Here is a 22,579-nt window from a genome sequence, read left to right on the forward strand (position 1 = left end):
GAACTAAATTCAAGGTTGGTGCTCTAAAACATAAAACCTAGATCATTTTATTCATAGAAGTTAAACCAGCAGAGAGATAATTAAGCTGTAACATAATCATTACTTTTTAGAATAAATTGACTTTCTACAAATGCAGGCTGATCATTTAAAAAAAAAATAATCATATCTTTGTCAAACACTCAACAACTCTTGAAACTACTCTTAAAATAATCATATTCCCCTCCCCCAATTTCATAAACGTTGTGAAAAACAGATTCATAAAAATATGATTTCCATAAAGTCCTCTCCCCACTATTTCAGTAGTCCGTCATCGAAGGAAAAAGTTACCAACCTTGCTTCCATTAGTTTCACTAGGTTTAAACATGTTTTTGTCAAAAACAAGCTCAGCATAAAGTTTTAGTTGAAAAACACAAAAACACATTCATGAAGCTAAGTAACTAATTTATTCTGGCTACGTATCTTCTAGAAGATTAAGTGATGCAGCCCAAAAAAAGTTAAGGAGGACTACATTTACCATCAAACACCTTTATGGAGGACTACTTTTACTATCGAGTGGAGTTTTGAAAGTCTCTGCCGCCAGAAATTCCAGCCTGTCCAGACAGCTGTTCACCAGATTCATGATTCAAAAAAAAAAAAAAGACGAACAAATCCAAAAACCAAAGACCCCCCACATTAATCAGATTTCACAGCTTCCACGTTTCCTCCCATTACATCCCTGAAGACAGAGATAATGGCCTCCCCTTAGCCTTGTAAGTTTGGGGAGGCCAGCATGAGGATGACCTTCATCACCCCAAGAACGCAGTGATGACCCACATTCACCTTGTCATCCACCTGTGTCCAAGGATTATTTTTTTCAAGCTTTTTTCTTGGAAAGCTGCCTCCTAGCCAGTCCCAGCCTGATCTGGTGCTTAGGGACATGGTTTAGTGGGTGACATTGATAGTAGGGTGATGGTTGGACGAGATGACCTTGAAGGTCTTTTCCAACCTTAATGATTCTGTGTATTTTTTTTTTTTTTTTTCCTGGTACAGGACTTCAAGTTTTTCTTCACTCAACTCCCCCAGGTCCCTCCTGTCAGGCTCATCCAAATGGTGACTGCCTTCCAGCATAGCAACCAACTTGGCACCATCAAAATGTGCTTGTTGGAGACCACACTCCAGTTCATCATCCAGACTGATGACAGTCACCCAGTCATACTGGCCCCAGAACAGGTCCTGGAGCGATGCCACTCAGCCTGCCACCATAAGGACTTTGCTTCACTGACCAACAGGCCCTGGGCTAGGTAATCCAGCCAACTCCCCACACGCCCTAATGCCATCTTACCTGGTCCGTATCTCACCAATCTGGACAAGAGGACATGATAGCAAACCTGTCAAAGGCCTTGCATTCCTGCAGGCTTAGTTTGCAGCATCAAATTAGATTTTTAGTTCTTAGACAAGGGGAAAAAAAAAAAAAAAAAAAAAAAAAAAAAGAACAGATCCCTGGCACTGATATTGTAGAAATATTTCTAGCTGAACAAGCTAGGACCCCATTACCCTATTAATAAACACAAATTTGTGCACCAAAAAGACTTCTGTGTTTCTCCTGATAACAAATGCAATAAGAAGGATAAAAATAAGTAAGGTCAAGATAGAGGTGGCGATTAAAAAGGGGACAAAAAAGAAGCATACAACCTCTGGCTTAACCATAGGAATGACCTTCAGGCCTGTCCTTTCACCAGAGTGAAAGAGAGACTGTGTGTGTGTGGCCATGTGGTCCCAACAGGGTTTTGTTGCTTTTTCACAGCAGCTTTAAAGAAAAAGTTTCCCATATTCATCACAATTAAATCCACTGTTGTCCTCAAAAATCTCACTTGTCACACTGCTCATACAAAACCTCAGCATTAGCCCACAGGTATTAAAAAACCCACACATACAATGCAGATCAATACTGTCACTTCAGAAGATAGAATATAACTGCTACGCTTTTGAGCAGGGACTTGACTTTCAGCTGTATTCCTTCAGGAAATAAAACCCCTGCTATCATCTCCGGAGTTTCTCTTTCACACTTACCAATAACATTTAGGCCTCTCAGCCAGCATCAATCAAACCTGACAAAATAGTCCCCAAGATCAGTACTAGAGCACACAATATTAACTGGATTCTGAAAAGTTTCCCCTGAAATATAAAAATGTGCTGTTTGTTTATGGCACTTTTTCAGAGCATTTTTGTATCGCCTACCTCTGCACCTTACAATACTAACAATTAGTAGTTTGGGCTTGATTCTGCCTAATGATTTTGTTACAAGGTACTATTCAAGACTGAAGTTACATTCCTACAGTTCTCTCCTGTAAATTTGTTTCATATTTGTTTTAAAGAATTATTGCCTAACACTTCCATTCACTATTTCAGAAGTCACAGTAGTTAGCAAATGAAATCAGTCAATGTAATTCTGTTTCAAATTATTCACGTTCAGTCTTTCAGTGATGCCATGGCTAGATTTAAAACATATTAAAAAACAAAAAGTGCCTTTTTTGTTTTTAGTAATAGAAGACCATTTCACTAGACTTCAGTCTGTATACGAGAACCAACTTTAAGCCATGTAACTTTAAGTAGCTCTTTTCTCAGTGAGGGCTCAACGTAGAGCCCAAGTTCCCATGACTACATGCTACACCCTCTGTTGGGATTTATCTGAGCAGCATACTGAGCAGAGGGCACCAAAAATCACCTTCACAGCTTCCTTACTGATGAGCAAACATGAAGGCGCCTGTTGGGAGTTCAAAAAAAAAAAAGAGGCAGTACTTCTCTAAAAAACATGTGAGCTACCTACCACAAAGTTATAAGTACTTTCGAAAGTGTGCCTAAAATGAATACAAAATCTCAGAAGGCAAAGCTAATTAATCTGCCATGACTGAGACTGTGACTTAGAAAGATTCTGTGATTCTGTGAAAATTTTCCTTTTTTTTTTTTTCCCCTCGCATCAATCAAATTAGGGAAAATGATATTGCCTGCTTATTGTAATCAATTGTTTCAGCTACTATCAAATGAAGGGTAAAAACCGATTTCACACTAGATGAAAATGATCTGTAGCATCTAAATGTAAGAGCATCCTCAACTACATTTTTGTGAGACATGCTATTGTAAATATGGGATGTTGCTGTCAATATCATCTCTTTCTTCACCACATCTTCAGTATCATGATCAGGAGTCACTCCCCATGAGCAGACACTGTGGCCTCTGTTTACATTATAGAGCACTCATTTTTACTTCTTTGGTGCAATTTGCCATTCAGTGTAAGAACAGCAATCATTAGGCTAAACTGCATTTATTGGCCAAGAAACATTTTTTTTTTTTGTCTGTTTCTTCTAGGATGGTCTGCCACCGAAAGCATACTTCTTCAAAAACTGAAGATTGCTTGTGACCAGTTACACAAGAACCAGATCCTGAGTACAAAGCTCCCTGTGGTGCAAGACTGTTTCTAACTGCCATATATAAAACATTACAAGGTTTGGAAAAGCTGGGTTTTGGTCTGCTGCTGGAGTCTCTAGGACTTTTTTTCATTATTTTATAAAAAATAAAGAAGCAGGATGTTATGATTTATCTGTTGCAGTTATACACAGGTGACCCTTCAATGGAAATTAAGTGATAGAAATAGTAGAAACAATCTTTCACTTCAGACATAAAATAGATCTTACCAGCACAGGCTAATGAACAAAATCTCTGCAGATTGCCAACTAAAACAGAAAGCTGACTTAGAAACAAAACGCTACTGCTCTCTTGCCTGGTTCCATCTGCCTCCCTTGATAGAGTATCTCTGCTTAAAAAGGATCTTACGTCAGAAAAGCATAAAATCACAGTAGATGAACTGACCATATAGCAGTTTCAGTGCTAACTACAGCTACATGTTTCAAGAAAATTGTGATCAGGCAAAAACCCAGTTCCCTTACCCTTGTTCTACAAGTTTTCCCACGCATTAGATTAAGGGAAATCTCACAGAAACTAAAGTATGAAGGGAAAGTTGCAAATGGGAAACTACAAAGAAAGGCTATACACTAAAAACCAACCAACCAAAAAAACCCGCACGCAAATTAGAGTATGTTCCCAACTCTAACCTTACGTAAGTGTTCATGATGATGAAGCACACTGAGAAATCTTCTCCCTTCCAGTTATGTTATATTATACCAAACTGGCACTGTGAACAACAGAATTGGCTGTTTGGCTCCGGCTCAGCCTAACACAATTATTTCACTGATGTAACATGCATACATCTGTTACAAGACCAGTCCACACCAACAGATCTTCCAACCCTAGCAGATCAGCACAATGGAAAACAAAATAAGCAACAGACATTGGGTTATTTTTTTAAACATATCTGCAGCCATATTTTGTATTCCACTCACCAGTTAAATATTTATTAACAAGTGTATGACAAGAGCTAATTTTCAGACAGTGTGTTTTCAGTTTCCAACTTCTCAATGAAGAGCAAAAAAAAAAAAAAAAAAAAAGAAAGATACATTACTGAAGGTGATCAAGTAGCACAGGAGCACAGCAGTAAAACAAGCATCAGAAGTAACTGTGGCTCTTCCTTGTTATACCAGCAGCTTCCAAATGATCCAGGTACTGCAACTTCTTATCTAGCCAGCCTGCCTAAAGGGAACTTCAGCATTTAAGCTTAACCTCTGTATATCATGACAATCCTACAAAACATCTGCTTTAGAACAGGCTGGTCATGATAACTGAGTTATCCCTCATGTGTAAAGATGTCCTTTCAGCTGGAGCTGGGGCACAGTGAAATGGTAATCAAGACAGTCTCGTGGAGATCCCACACGTGCAGCACTTATTCTCTGAACAGATGTCATCATTACCTAAAAATCCAAACTAGCTCACGCAGTAATATCAACTCAGGGATTAAAATCCACTCTTCAGAAAATCTATTTGAGTAACAAAGCATGGAACAACTGCAAATATAAAAACATGTTTGGTTGGAACAAAGCAGAGGCTATTATTTTAAGACGCTGCATCAGTGATCTGTCTATACCATCTTAGGATTTCCACAGTTTGATTGTTTTCTAAGTGATTAACCACCCATTTAGATAATCCACCTCTTTATGAGAATGGTATTATAAAAGCTTCTCCCACTTTCATGCTGAAATATGAATTTAAAAAATGTCTTCATCATACAAATGCAATGCTATCCTACAGAGAACAACACGGAAAGGAGCAAAGATTTCAGTTTCTCTTGAATTAGACTACAATATATGGTTTTGTTCCTTCCCCTTGGGGTTTGAAAAGAACTCATTATTTTAGCATTAGAAAGAATGAACTTTAAAATCTGTGTTTACTGATGGCCAACAGATAACACTCACACTTATAAAAAGTTATGATTAAAATATTTCTTGTGGCTCTTTGGTAATTACTCAAGTAGTAGATTCCTAACCCCAGCTACAAAGCTGACAGGGTCTTTTTGTTGTTGTTGCTCTGGTGCAACTGGATGACAAAAAGAGTTTTGTCTCTTTAGAAGAAAAAAAAAACAACTTGCAAATTCTCAAAAGTTTCAATAGTTTAAACAGTGTGAAACCTTTCTAGTCAATCTGCTACCTACTACCATGTACTTACTATTTTTTTCTCTGAGGATATTACAACAGATTTGAGTAAAGTTTAGTTTTACTATTTAAAAACAAGTCACACTGAAATCTGTTCAGAAAATCATTCCTGGGCTCCTGATTTTTTGAGGTCTGCCTTTGTATTTTGTTGGGCTTTCCAAAGACTTGCCAAAATTCTAAGGCATCTTAATTTGTGAAAATGCCTGCTCTGATACTTTACCTGAAAATTGTCCCAAAATTGCATCTAACTGGATCCCAAGTGTAATCTGAAAATAATTATATCTGGAGAGAGTCGTAACTAGGAGAGAATATGCATCTATCTACCTAGAGAGCTGAATAAACTGTACTTCTACTGGAAGAAAAACAAGTGAGAAAAAAAAAAAGAAAACAACAGCAGGTGATTCCATCATCTACTTTATTATTTCAGAAAACTTACTAATTGTGATTAAGGAACAGTAAATTCACAATTCTGTGGTGCCTTCACAGAACTAGATACAGACGCACATACACAAACATGCAAACAACTATTTCTTTTTTGTCACATTCTTAATGAAAAGGTGGTTTAGTTCTTATCACTGGTCTGAGCTACAGCAAGAATTACCTCAGACTGAGAGGCCATGAAACAGATCCAACTTCTGTTAATCTGGTTAATTTCCCTAGTGTTTCAGTTCATACAAGAGTTTTAGTTCTGTCTCATTTAGAATAAAGAAAATAATTTGCTTACCCAAAAATGACCTTACAGTCTCTGGGGTAGGTGCAGCTTGTTTTGAATTATGTTCACTTTAACTCGAGCTAAGAGACTTCATGCTGCAGAGCCCTAACAGCACAGAGCTTGACATTGTCTGCAAAAGCCTACTGAGGCTCCAACCCACATGCAACATTAGGTTAAAAATCAAACAGCTGAAAGGATGGGATCATCCTGTTTGCCTTAATATAGTGGGCTCAGAATTGAAGTTCAGGAGCTGCTTGAAGAGCTCTTCAGTCATCCACGATGCACGGACAATAGCAGCTGTAATAAGAACCACATAACAGCCACTTCAACCGTTCAATTTCAATCCACTGTTCCATATGAATCACAGCCTTGGGTGAGCAGATGTACAGAAACCAACGCAGCTTTAAAGTAGCACCAGGAGAACTGTGTATGCAAGCTACAACTACAATAAAGTCATACAGCCAAAGACTGTAATGGAGCACATCACTCGCCACATTCTGCCCATCTGCATTTCTTCATGCAAATTAATACAGATGAATTTGGGAGAGTTGCAGGTCTTCTGCAGTACCTATCAGCAGCGTATATCTGTATCGTTTCCCGTTAAGTAAAACTTTCCTATACTGACAGATAATCAAAAAAACACAACCCAAGTCCAGAATCAATTTAAGTAGCAGACATTAAATAGAGCACACAAAATAGTTGCAAAAAAGAAACATATGAAATAACGCAAGCACTAGAAGCACCCAGTATTCTCTTCTGCTCTGATTTCTTACTATCAAATCTACCATTAAAACTTTGAAAATACACACAATCCACAGAAATGGTTCAAAAAAAAAAAAAAAAAAAAAAAAGAAACGCTGTATATTTATCTTCTATATTTAAACTGCCCTCATTTGGTTCTATTTGGAAGGGCATTACCACATTAGTACAGTCTGAGTGTATCTCCCAAATTATAAAAGCATTTTACTGTATTCTTACCCTGAAAGTCACCAGTGATGGGAGAACACACGTTTAACTCTATGAATGCTGTCATCAGTACTAGCAAATAGAGAGTGGCTGTACCTATTCCACATAGTTAAGACCAGGGGGCAGCAATACTGTCAAACACAAAACAGGTTGATTTCTCACAAGTCTACAAAAGCAACTACGGCCTAGTTACAAAAAAAAACAGTTACAGGTACAGAAAAAAAGTTGCAGAAGTTAGTCAAAGTTATGTAATTTTTAAAAAATAAGGTAAGTGATTTTAAATGCAATCTCACAGTCATTCTATTACCTAGTCAGTTTCTGTAAACAACAGCACTAGGAAAAATTTAAACATGGAAACTTTCTACCAAGCCAATATTAAGCCATTTTAGTCCTATGGTATCCGATTTCCCATATCCAGGACCACCAGAAGAACGCCATGATCGATATCCTTTCCTTGCATGCCAAATACTTTGCTCCTACCAACACATTCAGCAAAACTAAAAAGAATCTGAAATCCATCTCCAAGACAGGCACTGGCTCCTCAAATATCGACAGATACTTGTCAAACTGAGAGCGTAATCCAAAACAAGAACACATTGTGGTTTATGAAGCAACAGCAAAAAACTGTTTTCTTCCAGTGTCGTTAGGCTAGAAACCTTCAACTGAGTGCAGAGTAAGAGATGAGCTACACTTAAAAAGTCCTTTGGAAGACATTTCCTCTTAGCTGCTGACCTAGTCCCTAAGAAATCTCATTGAAACCTCAAATAGGAAGCAATAGCCTGATATCCCATAGAAAGCAGCTCTCTAACTTTGCCTGATGTAATACATACGTTCCCTGATAGTGAAGCAGGATGGACATTTAAATGACACTAATAAAAAGCAAAGAAAGACAACACCGAGGCTTCAAGGTTGAGACGATGAGACAATCTGGCCACTTCTACTGCCTTATTTTGCTCTCCTTCCACCACTTACTTTGCTTTCCTCTCTCCAAATTTACCCCTCCATCCTCCACCTCAACCCTCAAAGTCCCCCTCCAGGTTTCTGCGGTCGGATTTCTGCGTTGCCTTGATCTAACGACATGGGGAAACCTCTCAGGCTCCCAAACCAAACTCAACCTCCAGAACACCCAACACCCACACTTTTTTCTCCCCTGCTGCAGCAGCCACCAGGAGCCCGAAGAAGTACGATGCTGGCCCCCAAGTTCCAGCAGCTGCTCCGTGCGCTGGTCTCGAGGATGTGAGGGCAGGAAAGCTTTCTGCAACTGGCTCCACACAAGCGCAAAGTCCCACGACTCAAAGAGCAGAGGAGACTACGTGCATACCAATGCCTCCAGCTCCCGTGGATTTGGGCTGCAAGCGCTGCCCCGTCCTGACGCTCCTTAGGGAAGCTAAAACATTAAATAAGTAAATAAATAAATAAAATGAGGGGGGAGAGCAGCGAGGCTCGGTTACCTCTTCCAGCAGCGTGACCGTGTTCCTGCAGTTCTGCAAGCGGGTGGTGAAGCTGGAGGTGGTCGGGGAGTTGTAATCCTCGGTGGTCTCGGCGATGAACTCCGACACGGTGATCTGGTCCGGCATGATCCTGGGGAGCCACACCGAGCCAAGTTTGTTTTGTTTTTTTTTTTTTTTTTTGGGGGGGGGTTGAAAAAAGGAGGGTAAACGGGGAAAAAAAAAAAAAAAAAAAAAAAAAAAGCAGAGGGAAGATGTTAAGAGGCGGCAGAGCCCCGCAGCATCAAGGCGGCTGAGTCGCAGGGAGAGGCTGAGCCTCCTCGCCCCCCACACCACCCTCCTCCTCCTCCTCCTCCTCTTCCTCCTCTTCTTCCTCCTCCTCCTCCTCCTCTTCCTCCTCCCGGGCAGGAGGTGAAGGGGGGCGAGGCCCCGCCGGTGGGGAGCAGCTCCCCTCGGCTGCCTGCGGGGCCGGGGCCGCCTGTGAGGAGCGGGAGGAGGAGGAGGAGAAGGGAGGAGGAGGGAGGGGAGGAAGGCGGGAGGGCAGCAACACCCGCCGCGCTCAGCCCCTTTTCCCCCCTCCCTCCGCCCCTCGCTTGTCCCCGAGCTGAGCTTGGGGCTCGGGCGGGAGGAGGAGGAGGAGGAAGAAGAGGAGAAGAAGGGACAGGGACAGGGGTATGGCGACGGGGGCTGGCGACAAGAGGAGGGGGGGGGGCTCCGCCGCCGCTGACAGTCACCGGGGAGCCGCACGCGCTGCCCTGCGCCCGCCCGCACCCGTTACGTGGGCCAAGGAGGAAGTGCTCGGCGCAGGCGCGCCCGCCCGCCTCGCCCCCTGCCGGGCAGGGAGGTCGGGGAGGGGGGGGGGAGGTTGGTTTAAAATTAAAATGTTTTTTAAATTTCAAATCGGGATGTTGCTAACGTCGGCGTTGAACGAAAAGGCGGCGTGTGTGTGTGTGTGAGGGGGGGGGTCGGGGGGGAGCAGGCGCGAGAGCGGTGGGTTTCAGAGTGAAAGGAAATAGTGTGAAAATGTGAACTGTGTAACTAATGGGGGGGGGATTAATGGCAAATAAATGCTAACTGTAAAAAGATAAACATTAACCATATAACTAATAGAGGGAAATTAATGGCTTGATATGAGCGATCGTTAATGATTTTTAATTAATAAGATCGATAATGAATGACTTAATTAATAATAATAACAACTGCTGTTGGACTGCTGAGGGCTGACCGGCTGTGACATCCCGCTCCCCATCCCGGTACCAGGCTTGGTTCCTGCATCCCGGCACCAGTGGAGATAAATCCCAGGGGTGACAGCGGGTTTTGTTTTGTTTTATTCTCCCCTCAGTCCATCGTAGGCAGTTAAAGCCCCGATTGGCACTCACAAGCCCTTGTACTCTGGGTGCTTTATGATACAAAGCATGAAGATACCAACTATCGTCCTGCGACTGCACTACTGATAATGTCATCGCCGTAAGCAACCTGTGCTGATTTTTCCCCTCCTTACAGCCAGGTACTTTTTAAGGGCCCCGCTCTGGCTCAGCACCACTCTGGAAGCCTCCAGCACCGAGCTTCTCTCCCAGTCCCACTTCTGACTGACTCGATGGCTGGGGCTCAATGGCTCTGACCCCAGTGGCAGCAGCACCAGCACCAGCCTGAAGCCCCCATCCCAGCCCCAGTATCTTCCCTTTGTGCTGCTCATCAAACCCGCACCCTTTCAAAAGCACTATTTCTTCATAAGTCAAACTGTTAAAATGTCCTTTTTTTTATTACTGCATCATGGAACTCTGGGAATGGACGGACAGTGATAAGGAAGTTTTATTTTTCCTTTTTTTTTTTTTTTTTTTTTTTTTCTTAAAGCTCAGATTCAGGGCCCCATATGTGCCTTTATAAAGAAGGCTGGGTCTCGGGAGACTCGAGTAATTATGGTCATCTGCCATTTCAGCCTGATTTATTTAATCAGAGTATGTGTTTTCCTTCTCTTTGTATTTGGCATGCTCTCCACAAAAGCCAGAAAATTCAGGACTGGTAAATGCCCTGACATCTGAATAATTGAAAATGAGCAATATGATACAGATACGTCCAATTCCAGGGTTTTAGCATTCTGTACGTCAGCACCTGCTCCTGTGCTACAGCACACTTAGGCTGGTACATGGTTTTCAATGTAATTCTAACAAAATACTCAGAAACAGCTTAAAATACCAACAAGAGGCTGCAACGCCTGAGTAAGCATTAAAAGGAGATACCTGCTTGGTTTATACCCATAAAAAATGATGTCACCAGCAGGATTTGCAAGCAGCTCTGCCAGCAAAAATATGACCAATGCTCCAGAGACATGGGCCTGGCTGTGGTTTCTGTGGCACAGCAGAAGCCCTGCATGGCCATGGGGTTGCTTTTGGGGCTTACTATGGCACCAGTGGCCGTGGGATGTCACAGGGCTATGAGAGGTAGGGTGGGCAAGGGGCGGAGGACACCAAGAAAAGAAGTGCGTGGGAGTTGCACTGGAAAAAAAAATTGAGCGGGTGGAAAAACAGAAAAAAAAAAAAAGATTGAGAAAGCGAACGGAGTAGGTAGGAAGAAAATCAACTGAGGATCGTGTTCGTAAAAGCAGTGGAGGAGGAAGAGAGAGCAAGGAGATAAAAATGGTTGACAAGATGAGGAGCAATCTGGAAAGGAGAGTGGAAAAGAATGATTGGGGGGTTTGGGCCAGGAAAGGGTTGTTAGAAGAAGTAAAAAGAGCTATTCCAGCATGCCCAGCATGTCTGGATACTGGATAGCCGATGGATATGTCCCTGGGGCCAAACAGGGCCTCTGTGGTCACCCTGGGTGACCCATGGCACCCTGCGGGCCATGGCCTATCATACAGCTCTCCTTGCCTCAGGCCCACTGCCCAGGGCCACTGCAGCCAGGGACCTGGGCCTCCCCTGACAGATTTCACATGAGGGTAAATCCATGACAGCATTTATCCGGGTTTGGTGAGCTGAGTGCTCCCACTGCAATGTGTTGCTTTGTTCTTCCTCGGGTTGATACTACTGGGCTTATGCACTGGTCTTTGGATGGTCTTTGCTCTCCTAGGCAGACTTTTGCCCGTAGAGTGTGTACAGATTTCAGGAGGGATGGGTTCTTTAATCCTACTGAGAGAAATTTAAACCTTGGAGCTGAAGAGCATTGAAGAGGAAAGGAGACAGGGCAGGGGAACTGTAGCAGCAAAGAGTGGCAGGAATGAAGGCATAGCTGGGCAGCTTATGTGTTTCCTCATCAGGCAAAAAAAAATGATCATCTGACATAAAATATTAAATATATAAAAGCAGAGAGAATACAGAAGAATACCAGGAAATAAGGAGAAAAGCACAAGGCCTAGAGATGAAAAAGTTGCCACTAATGATAATTGCCCGGTAGTCTGTTTTTTTAACTGTTCTGAAATTGTTCGCTTTTTCCTTTATAAAGAATGTGGTGCTCAGTTCTGCTGCTTTGAAGCAGCAGTTGATATTTCCCCATATAAATGCTTGTATAGAAAATAACCCTATGGGCATGACCTCTTTAGGCTTAGATTATCTCCCCGCTTAAACTCAGTAGAAGCAGGATTAACTAATTAGTAGCATGTTAATAAAAAATAAATGACACAATTTGCCTATCAAAATGTGCTTATATTTAACCTAGTCAAATTATATAACTGTTTCAGATATCTTTTGGTGGATTTCAGATTTAACCATGTTTCCTGTTTTGAATGCGATCAGCATCTGAGATTTACTTCTAAATGTGTAAGATGCACCTCTCTATAAATTGTCACTAACTGAAATCACTGTTTCACTTCACAAATGCCAAAGAATAATCAGCAGAGTGTGAAAGTTATATTTCACGGCGTCTGCTCTAATGATGTCTGCGTCTGGGCTCCGGGGGCAGGCTCTGCTGCAGCCTTGTATCATGCAAGGCTTGCCAGCAGCAGCCACACTTATCTCACTCCTCTCAGTTCCCTGAAGGGAAAGGCATCACTGTGTCCATCCTCGGACATGGTAGCACAGGTAAGAAGGGTGCAAGCAGCCCTGGAAACACAGCTTTTTGCTGGATGATACATCACAGTCAAGGAAGTTGTGCTGTTCTGCCATCCCACCCAGTGATTCAGTTTGCAAATCCGTTTGATTCCTTTGGCCTTTCTTACCATGACTGCCAACAGGAGAGTTAATTACAGCTATAAGTGCATGTTAGCATGTTGATAATATTTCTGCAGGATTTGTGATACCACACAAATACTGCTTAGGGAGAGGCTGAACAACATAGCAACACCAGCAGAAATTACTAACGCAGGTGTTTTGCAATCAGCTGAGTAGCAACTGTGGCATTTTTCATTTTATAGTACTCCAGTCATCGTGTATTTAGATTGAGATCAACAGCTCATTCACAAGAGCCAAGCAGTAGTCATCAGGTGATGATGACTGTTATCATTGCAAACTTTCAACCACCACGGATATGGGCCAGGGGTGAGCAGCCACACTGCGCTTGCACAGCTCCTCATGGCATCAGCCCCATTAACTGCTGAAACCACACAGTGGTGTGAGAGAGAACAGGAGGATTATCTTTCTACTAGATAGAGGAGGTTGTGGCTCCCCTGAAAGCAAGCAGGATGTATTTTTGGTCGTGTAGCCATGCAAAGTCAGCTCTTCAGCACTGCCGTGCTACAGCGCGTGGCAGGGCTCTGCTGGGTGTGATCATGCAGAGAGCAGCCCCAGGACCACCCCAAGGCCACTGCTGCCTGCTGCAGGGAAAACAAACTGGCAAACACACCTCAGGTGTGGCAGCCTCCAGGTTTTGGGAAACGAGCTTGACCTGGGTCCCTGGCTGGGTGCCAAAACCTCTGCCGAGCATGCTCAGACAAGCTGCCACCTGCATCATGTGCAACCTGCCAGTGTGACTGTGAGAAGAAGGAAATTGCTGTGTGCATGGCTGCTATGTGGATGGCTCTCCTTCCCCAGTATGGACACAGTCATGCCAGGATCTCACATGTCAAATCTGCTCTTTTTATTTTCTTTCCCAAAAAGATTATGCCACTTCGTGCCTACATTCGTTTCTTTACTTGTGAGTTTCCCATCTTGGCTATTACTGCTAACAAAATTAGTGTAGATCAGGCATTAATGTTAAATGAAAACATCAGATCATTGCAATGCGTATGTCTTTGTTAGTAAACTATGTCGTTGTTCTTGTTATGCTCCTTAGCATCTTCATGAGCACAGAGAGTATCAGAATAGCCACAGAAGTAGAAGAGTGCTAAAACCCATCAGGAAAATATCCTTAGGCTATATTACTATACTACACTGATATTCTGGACAAATCTGTGCTTTGGTGTTATATTCATGCATTTCAGCTAAACACAGCAGTCAGTATTACTTCTCATCTTCTTAGCTCCCCTGACTCCCTCTATGGAAGCACTGTGTGGACCAAGGCCACCATGGTGTCCCAACACCCAAGTGAATTGTCTCATAGAATCACAGAATAGTTTGGGTTGGAAGGGACCTTAAAGATCACCCAGTTCCAACCCCTCTGCTATGGACAGGGACATCTCCCACCAGACCGGGTTGCCCAAAGTCCCACCCAGCCTGGCCTTGAGCACCTCCAGGGATAGGGCAACCACAGTGTCTATGGGCAGCCTGTGCCAGGGCCTCACTGCCCTCTGAGTGAAGAATTACCTCCTAATCTCCAATCTAAATATCCCCTCTTTTAGTTTAAAACCGTTCCCACTTGTCCTATCATTATCTGGCTGAGCAAAATGTTGCTCTCCGTCTTTTTTATGAGCCCCCTTTAAGTACTGAAAAGCTGCAAGAAGGTCACCCTAGAGCCTTCTTTTCTCCAGGCTTAAGAGCCCCAGCTCTCTCAGCCTGTCTCCATAGGAGAGGTGCTCCAGCCATCTGATCATCTTCATGACCTTTCTCTGGACTAGTTCTAACAGCTCCACATCCTTCTTGTGCTGGGGGTCCCAGACCTGGACGCAGCACTCCAAGTGGGCTCTCACAAGGCCAGAGCAGGACAGACCCATGAGGGACACCACTTGTCACTGGCCTCCACCTGGACATAGGGCTATTGACCACCACTCTCTGGGTGAGGCCTTCAGGCCAATTCTTATCCACTTGCATTTTGTCAGTTGGATTGAGCCTCCCTGAGAGAACGTGTACGCCAATTGCTGTTGTTACATTTTTGTAAGTTTATTCTCAGATAACTTTTGACAAAATTAATTGGAAATGCTCTTTTAAATGTATGGCCATAAGTATTAGAGCAAGCACAAATATTTCTGATTCAACACGTCTTTGAGTTGAGTGTTGGGTTTAGGGGATAAAAGGAGCTTCAAATCAACAAGAATCTTAGCAGGGTGGGTTTGGCAGCTCACTTTGGAATATCTGCTGCATTAAAACTCAGGAATCATTTTTTTGTTAATGGAACTCCCATAGCTTTGTTATAAAAAATAAGCCCACCCCATTTACGTAAGGGCATGTAACACCACCCCTTGGTACTTCAGCTGGAAACATTCAGTCAGGAGAAGGTTCACCTCCAGGAACAGCATCCTCTCAGAGAACGGTCCCATCGGCTAACTGAACCTTGTATGAAGGGTAGCAACTGCATTTTTTAACCTGCAGCATGTTTGCACTTTTAATATCACATAAGTGCATGATGTACTCACAGGAAAAGGCGAAGTCTATTTTAGACAGCAAAGCCTACATCACACATTGTGACTGGTGCTAATTTGCTTGAAGGGAACTTGCATGGTAAACTGCAAGTGGTTTTACTTGAGAAAGAAGGCTGTTGAATTTGACATTTGCAAACAAATCTTTAAAATTATTATATTATTGGGACAGAATAGTCAGGTAACTTTCCGGTCAAGGAAAACCATTCATATCTAAATAATTTCTGTGCATGCAGAAAAGCAGACTCCAGATCCAGCAAACATGCTGATTGCATTTCTGTATTTTTAAGCTACAGTGTCCTTTAATTTGGCTCATGAAATACATGAGCTGCATCAACAATTACTGTTGTTGCTGTGACTGTTTTGAATACAAGAATCAGCTGATTTCAATTTTAATACTGGCATTTCCAAGCATTTGTCTTCATTTGATATTCAAAAGTAGGTAAGAAAAGATAAGCAACTGTCTTAGAAACTACAGTATTCATTTAAAAGTATGTTAGCATGAGCCCTGGTGGCTTAAACAAAAGCTTCATTCTGCATTCTTTCAATATTAATATGATAGCAAAAAGAAAACCCATTGTGTTCTCATTATATGTGACATTTTGGTTACATTTGTGTTTTTAACACTATATGTGCCAAATGAAAAATCCAAACATATAACTGAATGATATATTTTGCATCTTTTTTGCATCAACATTTGCATGTTACTTGAATGTCCTGTGCAAGGAGCTGAACTGAATGAGAGGTAAGCCCAAACAGCTATCTCAAAGGCCAGCTGAAAATAACAGCACTGAAAACTGAGCATAGCATTGAGTTACGCAAGATTAAACCAACTAATTTGCTGATTCAGTTTTGCCTTTGTTGTTTTGGTTTTGTCATGCAAGATCAAGAGCCATGCAGACAAACACGTAACAGCATTCTGGGCTCACAGTCACAACAAGAAGTTCTGGAACCTCTGCAGCCTCCAAAGGGAAAAAACAGCAAAATGTCAGCCAGCAGCAAGTGGAAGCAGGCTGATGATGGAAGGGATACCCACTTTTTGTTGCAGGTGTGCTGAATTTGATATTTTTGTTGCATGCAGGGTTTTTTGTTGTTAGAGATGCTCATTTATGAAACCTTACTCTAGTTCATCAGATGCATAGTACTATGTGTGTTAGGAGGCATCAGATTCAAACACAGCCCTTAAAACATCTATAGAATATAAAAACCCAGCAATATATTCTTACATAAGTACCATGTTTTGGAGAGTTCAAAGAGCTCAAACTCTTGGGAATGTCAGAGGAGCCTCTGGCATATGTAACCCTTGTCTGTGGTGCATGTGATAGCCTGCTCCTTGCTGATGGAGACAACCACTCTTGGGCTGCTGGCCCTATGGGAGCTGCTGGCCCAGCAGGACCTGCCAACATGTGCCAGTGAGGGTGAGAACCTGCAGGGGAAGCCTGTGCGCGGTTATCCTGACCATGACCGAATGCTTGGACGGTTTTTGGGAAGGGCATAGCAGACACATTTGAAGGCAGCAGGAGGAGTTAAATGTTGGTTAGCATGAGAGTAGGGGTTGCAAAGCACAAGACTAAGCCAGTGTAGCATGAAGGGGAACTCTGTGATTAAACCAAGAGAAATAAGAGTCTGTTCAAAGCAAGAATCAGTAGTAGCTGAATACATTTTTTAAATATGGGAAATAGCAATGACTAAGATCGGAGACTGTTACTGCAAAAAAATGAACATGTTGCAGGGCAGCTGGCATAGCAGGCTCTCCAAAAGAAAAAGAGAATGAAAAAAAGCCTCAACCCGCACTGCAAACATTTCAATATTTTCTGTTTCCCTCTGGAAATGATATAGCTGTGTCATTATCCAGGCACAGTTCTGGTTCTACCTAAGCTGCTAGATGTATACTGATGGCAGCATGAATCTTGCCTGCAGTGAAACTGGAGATTCAGGCCAAAATGAACCTGGGAAGCAGTTTGAGGACTAAATAAAGGCTCTGTAGACCTGGTGGTATCTTGTCCTTGAGCTGCCACTCGCAGCTGTGACATGGCATTTGATCACTGTGTGCATCATTTCTCTATCTGTGGAATGCAGACAATTGCATGTATTTTTCTGGGTGAAAGCACACTAGGCTCTCCAGCTGAGCAGTGCTATAGCAGGACTGAGTATTTTTATTGTAGATTTTATTGCATGAGTTTTAAAAAACAGCTGAAGGATGAGAAGAGCTCTCAGGCCAAACAATTTCATCAACATTTTATTGGACAGACAAAAAGGATTGGCAGGCAAATAAAAGGACTGCTTCTACTAGTTGTTCATGATGTGAAAACATAAAGGAAATAGAGAGTTTTATTTTTTTTTTTCGGAGGGGGGGGGGGGTGGTGGGGGCTGAGCTTCTGCTGTGCTAATCAGATGAATCGAAGTCATTTGCAAATGTGCACATGTATGGACCTACTGAGCTGAAGTTCAAAGGCTGGCTTATAGTGTTGACTGAACATAGTTTGTTTAATGCTCAAAGGATTGTCATCAAGCAAAAATGGCTCAGTTTTAAAATTAGGGTCTGAACATTTGTCTATTAAAGCATACATTTGAATGTCATCTTTGTGGGGTTCCCTTAAAATCCAGAAGAGTAGACAAGTGTCTGGAAACTTTTGGAAGCTGGTCTTGCCACATGGACTTAGTCCCATTGATGCTAAACGAAATAAAGAACCTCAAAATTTCAGTCTGGAATTCTATCATAGCATCCCCTCTCTCTGTCTACTTATTTGCTTCTACTTTTACCCATTTTAGGTCACTAAAAAAGAGCTTGCTGCTTCCTAAGTTAACTGGTTTTCCATTGACTTCAGTGAAGCATGGTCATCAGCCCATCCATCCTGCCCCTAATGAGTTTTTTTAATGCATTGCCAATACCATAAAATTCAAAAAGGGAGCAGGAAAGGTTTCAAAATTCTTCTTTTCTGACAAGTTTTGTGGGAAGATAAATGTGAGTGGAGAGAAAAAATATTTATTGTCTCCATGGACAGAAAAGCTTTGCCCTCATCTTGCTCTTTATCAAGAGAATGAGTATAGGAAGAAGATCCTGTGAATGTCTTAGTCATGAGAAAAGTCTCACTAATGGTTTGCAGCTTCCTGGGAGCTGCAGTCAAGAAACAAATCCTCAGGAAATCAGGTTTCACTAATTTCAATGATTTTACCACTACTTATTTGCTTGTTTGTGGTTGTACTTTGTTTTATTCCTGCAAGAAAATCTAGGAGCAGTATGACTCAAAAAAGTAAGTCCTGTTTCAAAATCAAGTGGAAATATCAAGCTTAATAGCTTCATACTTTTCAAAAGATGATTGTTTGACTTCTGGACTCTTGCTTATTTAGGCATTATGGGCTTAAAAAGGAAAAAAAAATATATGCATATGCTTTGTGTGACAAAGCAAATACACCAAAGGAAGATTTATTCAGTTTTCAGAAGATCAGCAGCAGTGATTCACCCTTCTTGGCTGGGCTGGAGTGCAGTATGGCCAACCTTTCCCCCAGGGACGAAGATAAGATGAAAGACCCACACTGCTGCCATCCCCAAGCGGGGAGCAGTGACCTGTGCCAGGAGAGCTGCATCCAGAGCACCAGGTACAAAGCAAACTAAAGCCTCCACTGCAGATGTTGTTGTTGTAGGGGGTTCAAGTCAGGCAATCCAAATGCCATTTTAGTGGTTCAATGAAATACAGTAAAAGCTTTAAAACAAGAGCACTCACCATCCAGAGACTGAATAAACAAAAGCATATTTAGACAACTGTGTGCTATTCAGCGTTTTGCATCACAAGAAGAAGAGAGTCTCTCCTCTTTCAAGCCCCCGCACAAATCCTGCCATAGATTTTGCAGGCTGATCTCAGAGATGGGTTGTTTGCAAAGTCAAAACAACATCAGTTACCAGATCTGGACACTTGAAAGGAGTTACAGAGTGTCATTTTTATACCCTCCCCTCCGCATCCAACTTTGAAATCTATGAAAGCAAAGCAAAATACATAATAAATATTATCGTTTGCTCCAGTACTTGCAAAGGCAGTCAGTGTTTTCTAAGGATTTACTGATTTGTTCGATTTTTTGATCCTTTAAGGATCAATAGGTAAGATATTTTCTGAAAAACACTTTCTGGTAACATCCAAAGCGGCATTTAGCAAATAAAACAAAAGCAAAAAAACTGGCAGGTATTGAAATTGATAAAACCAATTTCTTTGGGGCCTATTTTCCACATTTTTTGGTCTGCTTTTTACACTTCAAACCTGGTTACTTATACTTATGTCTTTCTTCTTCCTTACCGATTCCATAATGAATCTCTTGAAGAAAAACTTGAAAGCCTGGAAGCTGAAGATCTCATGTCTCATCTGTCACGACCAGAAACCTACCTAGATGAGGAGAAAAGATGGCACAAATAAATAAAATTGGCCAAAGCTGTGGGACTGACAAAGTCACTTATTCAAACAGTTTAAAGCCATGTTTATTAATTAATTCTTCAGGGACAGCAATTTATCCTATGGTATTTGATTACTGTATTTGATATTGTGAGTTTCATTAGAGTAAACAGACCCATTAGAAACCCGCTGAGAATAGCACCTTGTGAAAAGTGCTACGTTGTGAGAGCTTCGTTTAGCTGACTGGGGAAACTCTCAGTGTGTAACTAAAAGTGGCAGCACTCGCTCAGCTGCTGTGTGTGCATGGCAGTGAGCACTGCCTGTCCTGGCTGTCTGACACTTCCCTCTAGAAGACCCTGTTTTCAGCTATAACTTCAGTTTAACCATTCAGGCTGAAAATTTCCATGTCAAATGCATGCAGCAAACTTTTTTTTTTTTTTTAGTGGGGAGTAAGGGACAGATATGATTTGAAGGACGAAGAGTTTGGGTGGAAAAGTGATGTGGAAGGATGGATGCTGCATGTAGGAGAGGGGAAGAGGGGATATGGTTGTGCCAGGACATGGACTGGTAGTTCCAGACCCTTTAATCAAAATTCTTCCCTGCCACATGGAAATGGTCCATACTATTTCCAGTTTAAGACTTGTGTTGCTGTGGAGGCAGGAAAGTGATGGAGATGCTGCAGAGCCTCTGGAGGAGGTAGACAGGACGGGGACACTTCAGCCACTGGGCTGAACTCCACATTAGGTCCAATAGAGGGAGGCTGCCCCAGAGCACAGCCTTCAGTCAAGCACTGAGCACAGCCATACATGACCAGACTGCCCATTTCCATCCGAGCACCCCACTTAATTCCTCCGTGAGTCTTTGTTTTCCTCTCTGAGGGAAGTCTTGCTATTGCTGTCGACCTATTTCCCTAGAGGCTGCTCTAGTTTGTTTATGGGTTTTGTCCTGTTTGTTTTATGTTTCCAAATTTGCTATGTGGGTCTGGAGGGCTGCCAACCCTTAACATTAAAAACAACGTAGGATAATCCCAGTCTCCAAAACATATGGGATTCAATTAAAAATTGCGACATAAAAGTTCTTGGATGGGATATTACTATCTTTCTTTTCCCTTCTGTTTCTGAGCCTTTTTAGGATACTTTCAAGTGATGTGGTCAAAATATGTTTTGCCATTAGGAGGACTAGAGGCCTCATTAACCAAACAGGTTTCAGATTTTTACATATATACATAAAGGATTTGAGATTCTGCCATGTGCCACCAGCTTGGCAGCACCAGAGAAAACATAGTTACAGCTCTGTCCATAAGACTGAGCAGTGCTTTAAAGGAAGAGCTGTGTTCTTTGATATGAAGTCAAGTATGTAAGGTATCTAACATACACAGAATAAGGTATAAGTTATCTACCTTATACCCAACAGAAGTATATGCCTTATGTCCAGAATATTATGCTTGAATTTATGAATGAATGAATAAATATTATATGCAGGGAAAAGACTATTAGAAGAAGAGTTGGGTGATGAACTGTTTTTCATGGGCTGGGAAAGGCCTCCAACAGCAGATAACAGTACCACAGTCTTACAACAAAATCACAGCCACTGGCAACCTTGGATCTGGCTCAACCCATGATGACATGTCTGTTGTTTAACATTACAGCACATCTGTTCTTTTTAATGATATTAGCTATCTCCTTAGGCAAAACAGTCACCTTGATGATTGCAGGTTTATGCTATTCAAATTAAAACAATGTTAGATTAAAAAAGAAAAATAATATATAATGGCTTGTTGCTTTTAAAATGAAGTGCTGACCCAGGTTCACAAGTAAGTATGATTTACATTAGATTATGTTTTGAACTGATAGTAATTTATTTGTATTTCATCCATTTTTCAAAAGTCCAAAAAGTCACAGAATTTCCTTACTTCCGCTGTAATATGCTACTGAAGATTATTTAATTACCCATTTGCTATAGGCAGTGTTAACAGCATTTGCAGTTAGATCTCAGTGGCTCAGGGTGATTATATTCCCTTTCTAGGTCTCATGTTCATTTCTGGGCCTCTCAGTACTACACTAACTAGCAAACAAAGTGAAATGTGGAACAAATCCAGAAAAATATTTGTAAAGGAATCAAGTTGGTTGAAGTTATCAGGAGTGATTGATGAGAAACAACAATGAGAAGGAAACATACGTGGCTTCCCCAGAGAGAAGAGAGTTGGCCCGAGTTGAAGAAGCTCACGTGCGTCCAACTCCTTGTCTCAGTGGCCTTGGACAGGTTATTAGGCCTGCATTCAGATGGCAAATTCCTCAGGCCTTGAACGCACGAGAATGTTTCATCTTTCATAAAGTATTTCCAAGGCTAAATACAGCTTTTAATAAACTTGGCCCAAAGACAGATGACCTCTTGTCTCTCTACTTCTTGCCTGAAAAAAAGAAGGCTGCCCAACCATCCCTAGCAATGTGAGGGTAACGTTATCGGCTTTATGCAAAGTGCTCATATATGACAGCATGTGAGTGGGAGCAGGGAGTGAATAGGAAATAGAAGAACCCAGAATGGATGGAGAACAATGAACACCTGGAGCAATATGATTGCTTTTTGCCTACGGACACCCACAGCTGAAAAGAGAAAGACTAGTTGGGGCTTAAGTAAGAGAAAGAGGCCTAACGAGGAACAGGATGACATTAAAGTCACATGGAAACTGGGTGTCAACTGAGATGTGTTAATACAATAGCAAATTCTATTAGTCCTCAGATGAGGAAAGCATTTATTCTTGTGCCTGATTATGAGTACATGCAATCATATTAAATTAATTGGTGCAATCTAAGTGCTTGACTAATCCT

General features: G+C 41.9%; 1 protein-coding gene across 2 annotated transcripts in view; it reads right to left on the reverse strand.

Moving 5' to 3' along the window:
- ASAP1 (ArfGAP with SH3 domain, ankyrin repeat and PH domain 1) overlaps window positions 1-22,579 on the reverse strand; it is a 146,072-nt gene that overhangs the window by 106,692 nt on the left and 16,801 nt on the right. For both annotated transcript variants that reach the window (XM_082753027.1, XM_082753026.1), the window contains exons 2-3: window positions 19,659-19,745; window positions 8,709-8,838 (exon numbers count right to left, since the gene is read on the reverse strand). In XM_082753027.1, coding sequence (XP_082609153.1) covers window positions 8,709-8,838; window positions 19,659-19,717 — 189 coding nt within the window. In that variant the 5' untranslated portion in view covers window positions 19,718-19,745. The remainder of the gene's footprint in view (window positions 1-8,708; window positions 8,839-19,658; window positions 19,746-22,579) is intronic.

Source organism: Aythya marila (assembly GCF_965140915.1).
Source record: "Aythya marila genome assembly, chromosome: 2".
Lineage (NCBI taxonomy): Eukaryota > Metazoa > Chordata > Aves > Anseriformes > Anatidae > Aythya > Aythya marila.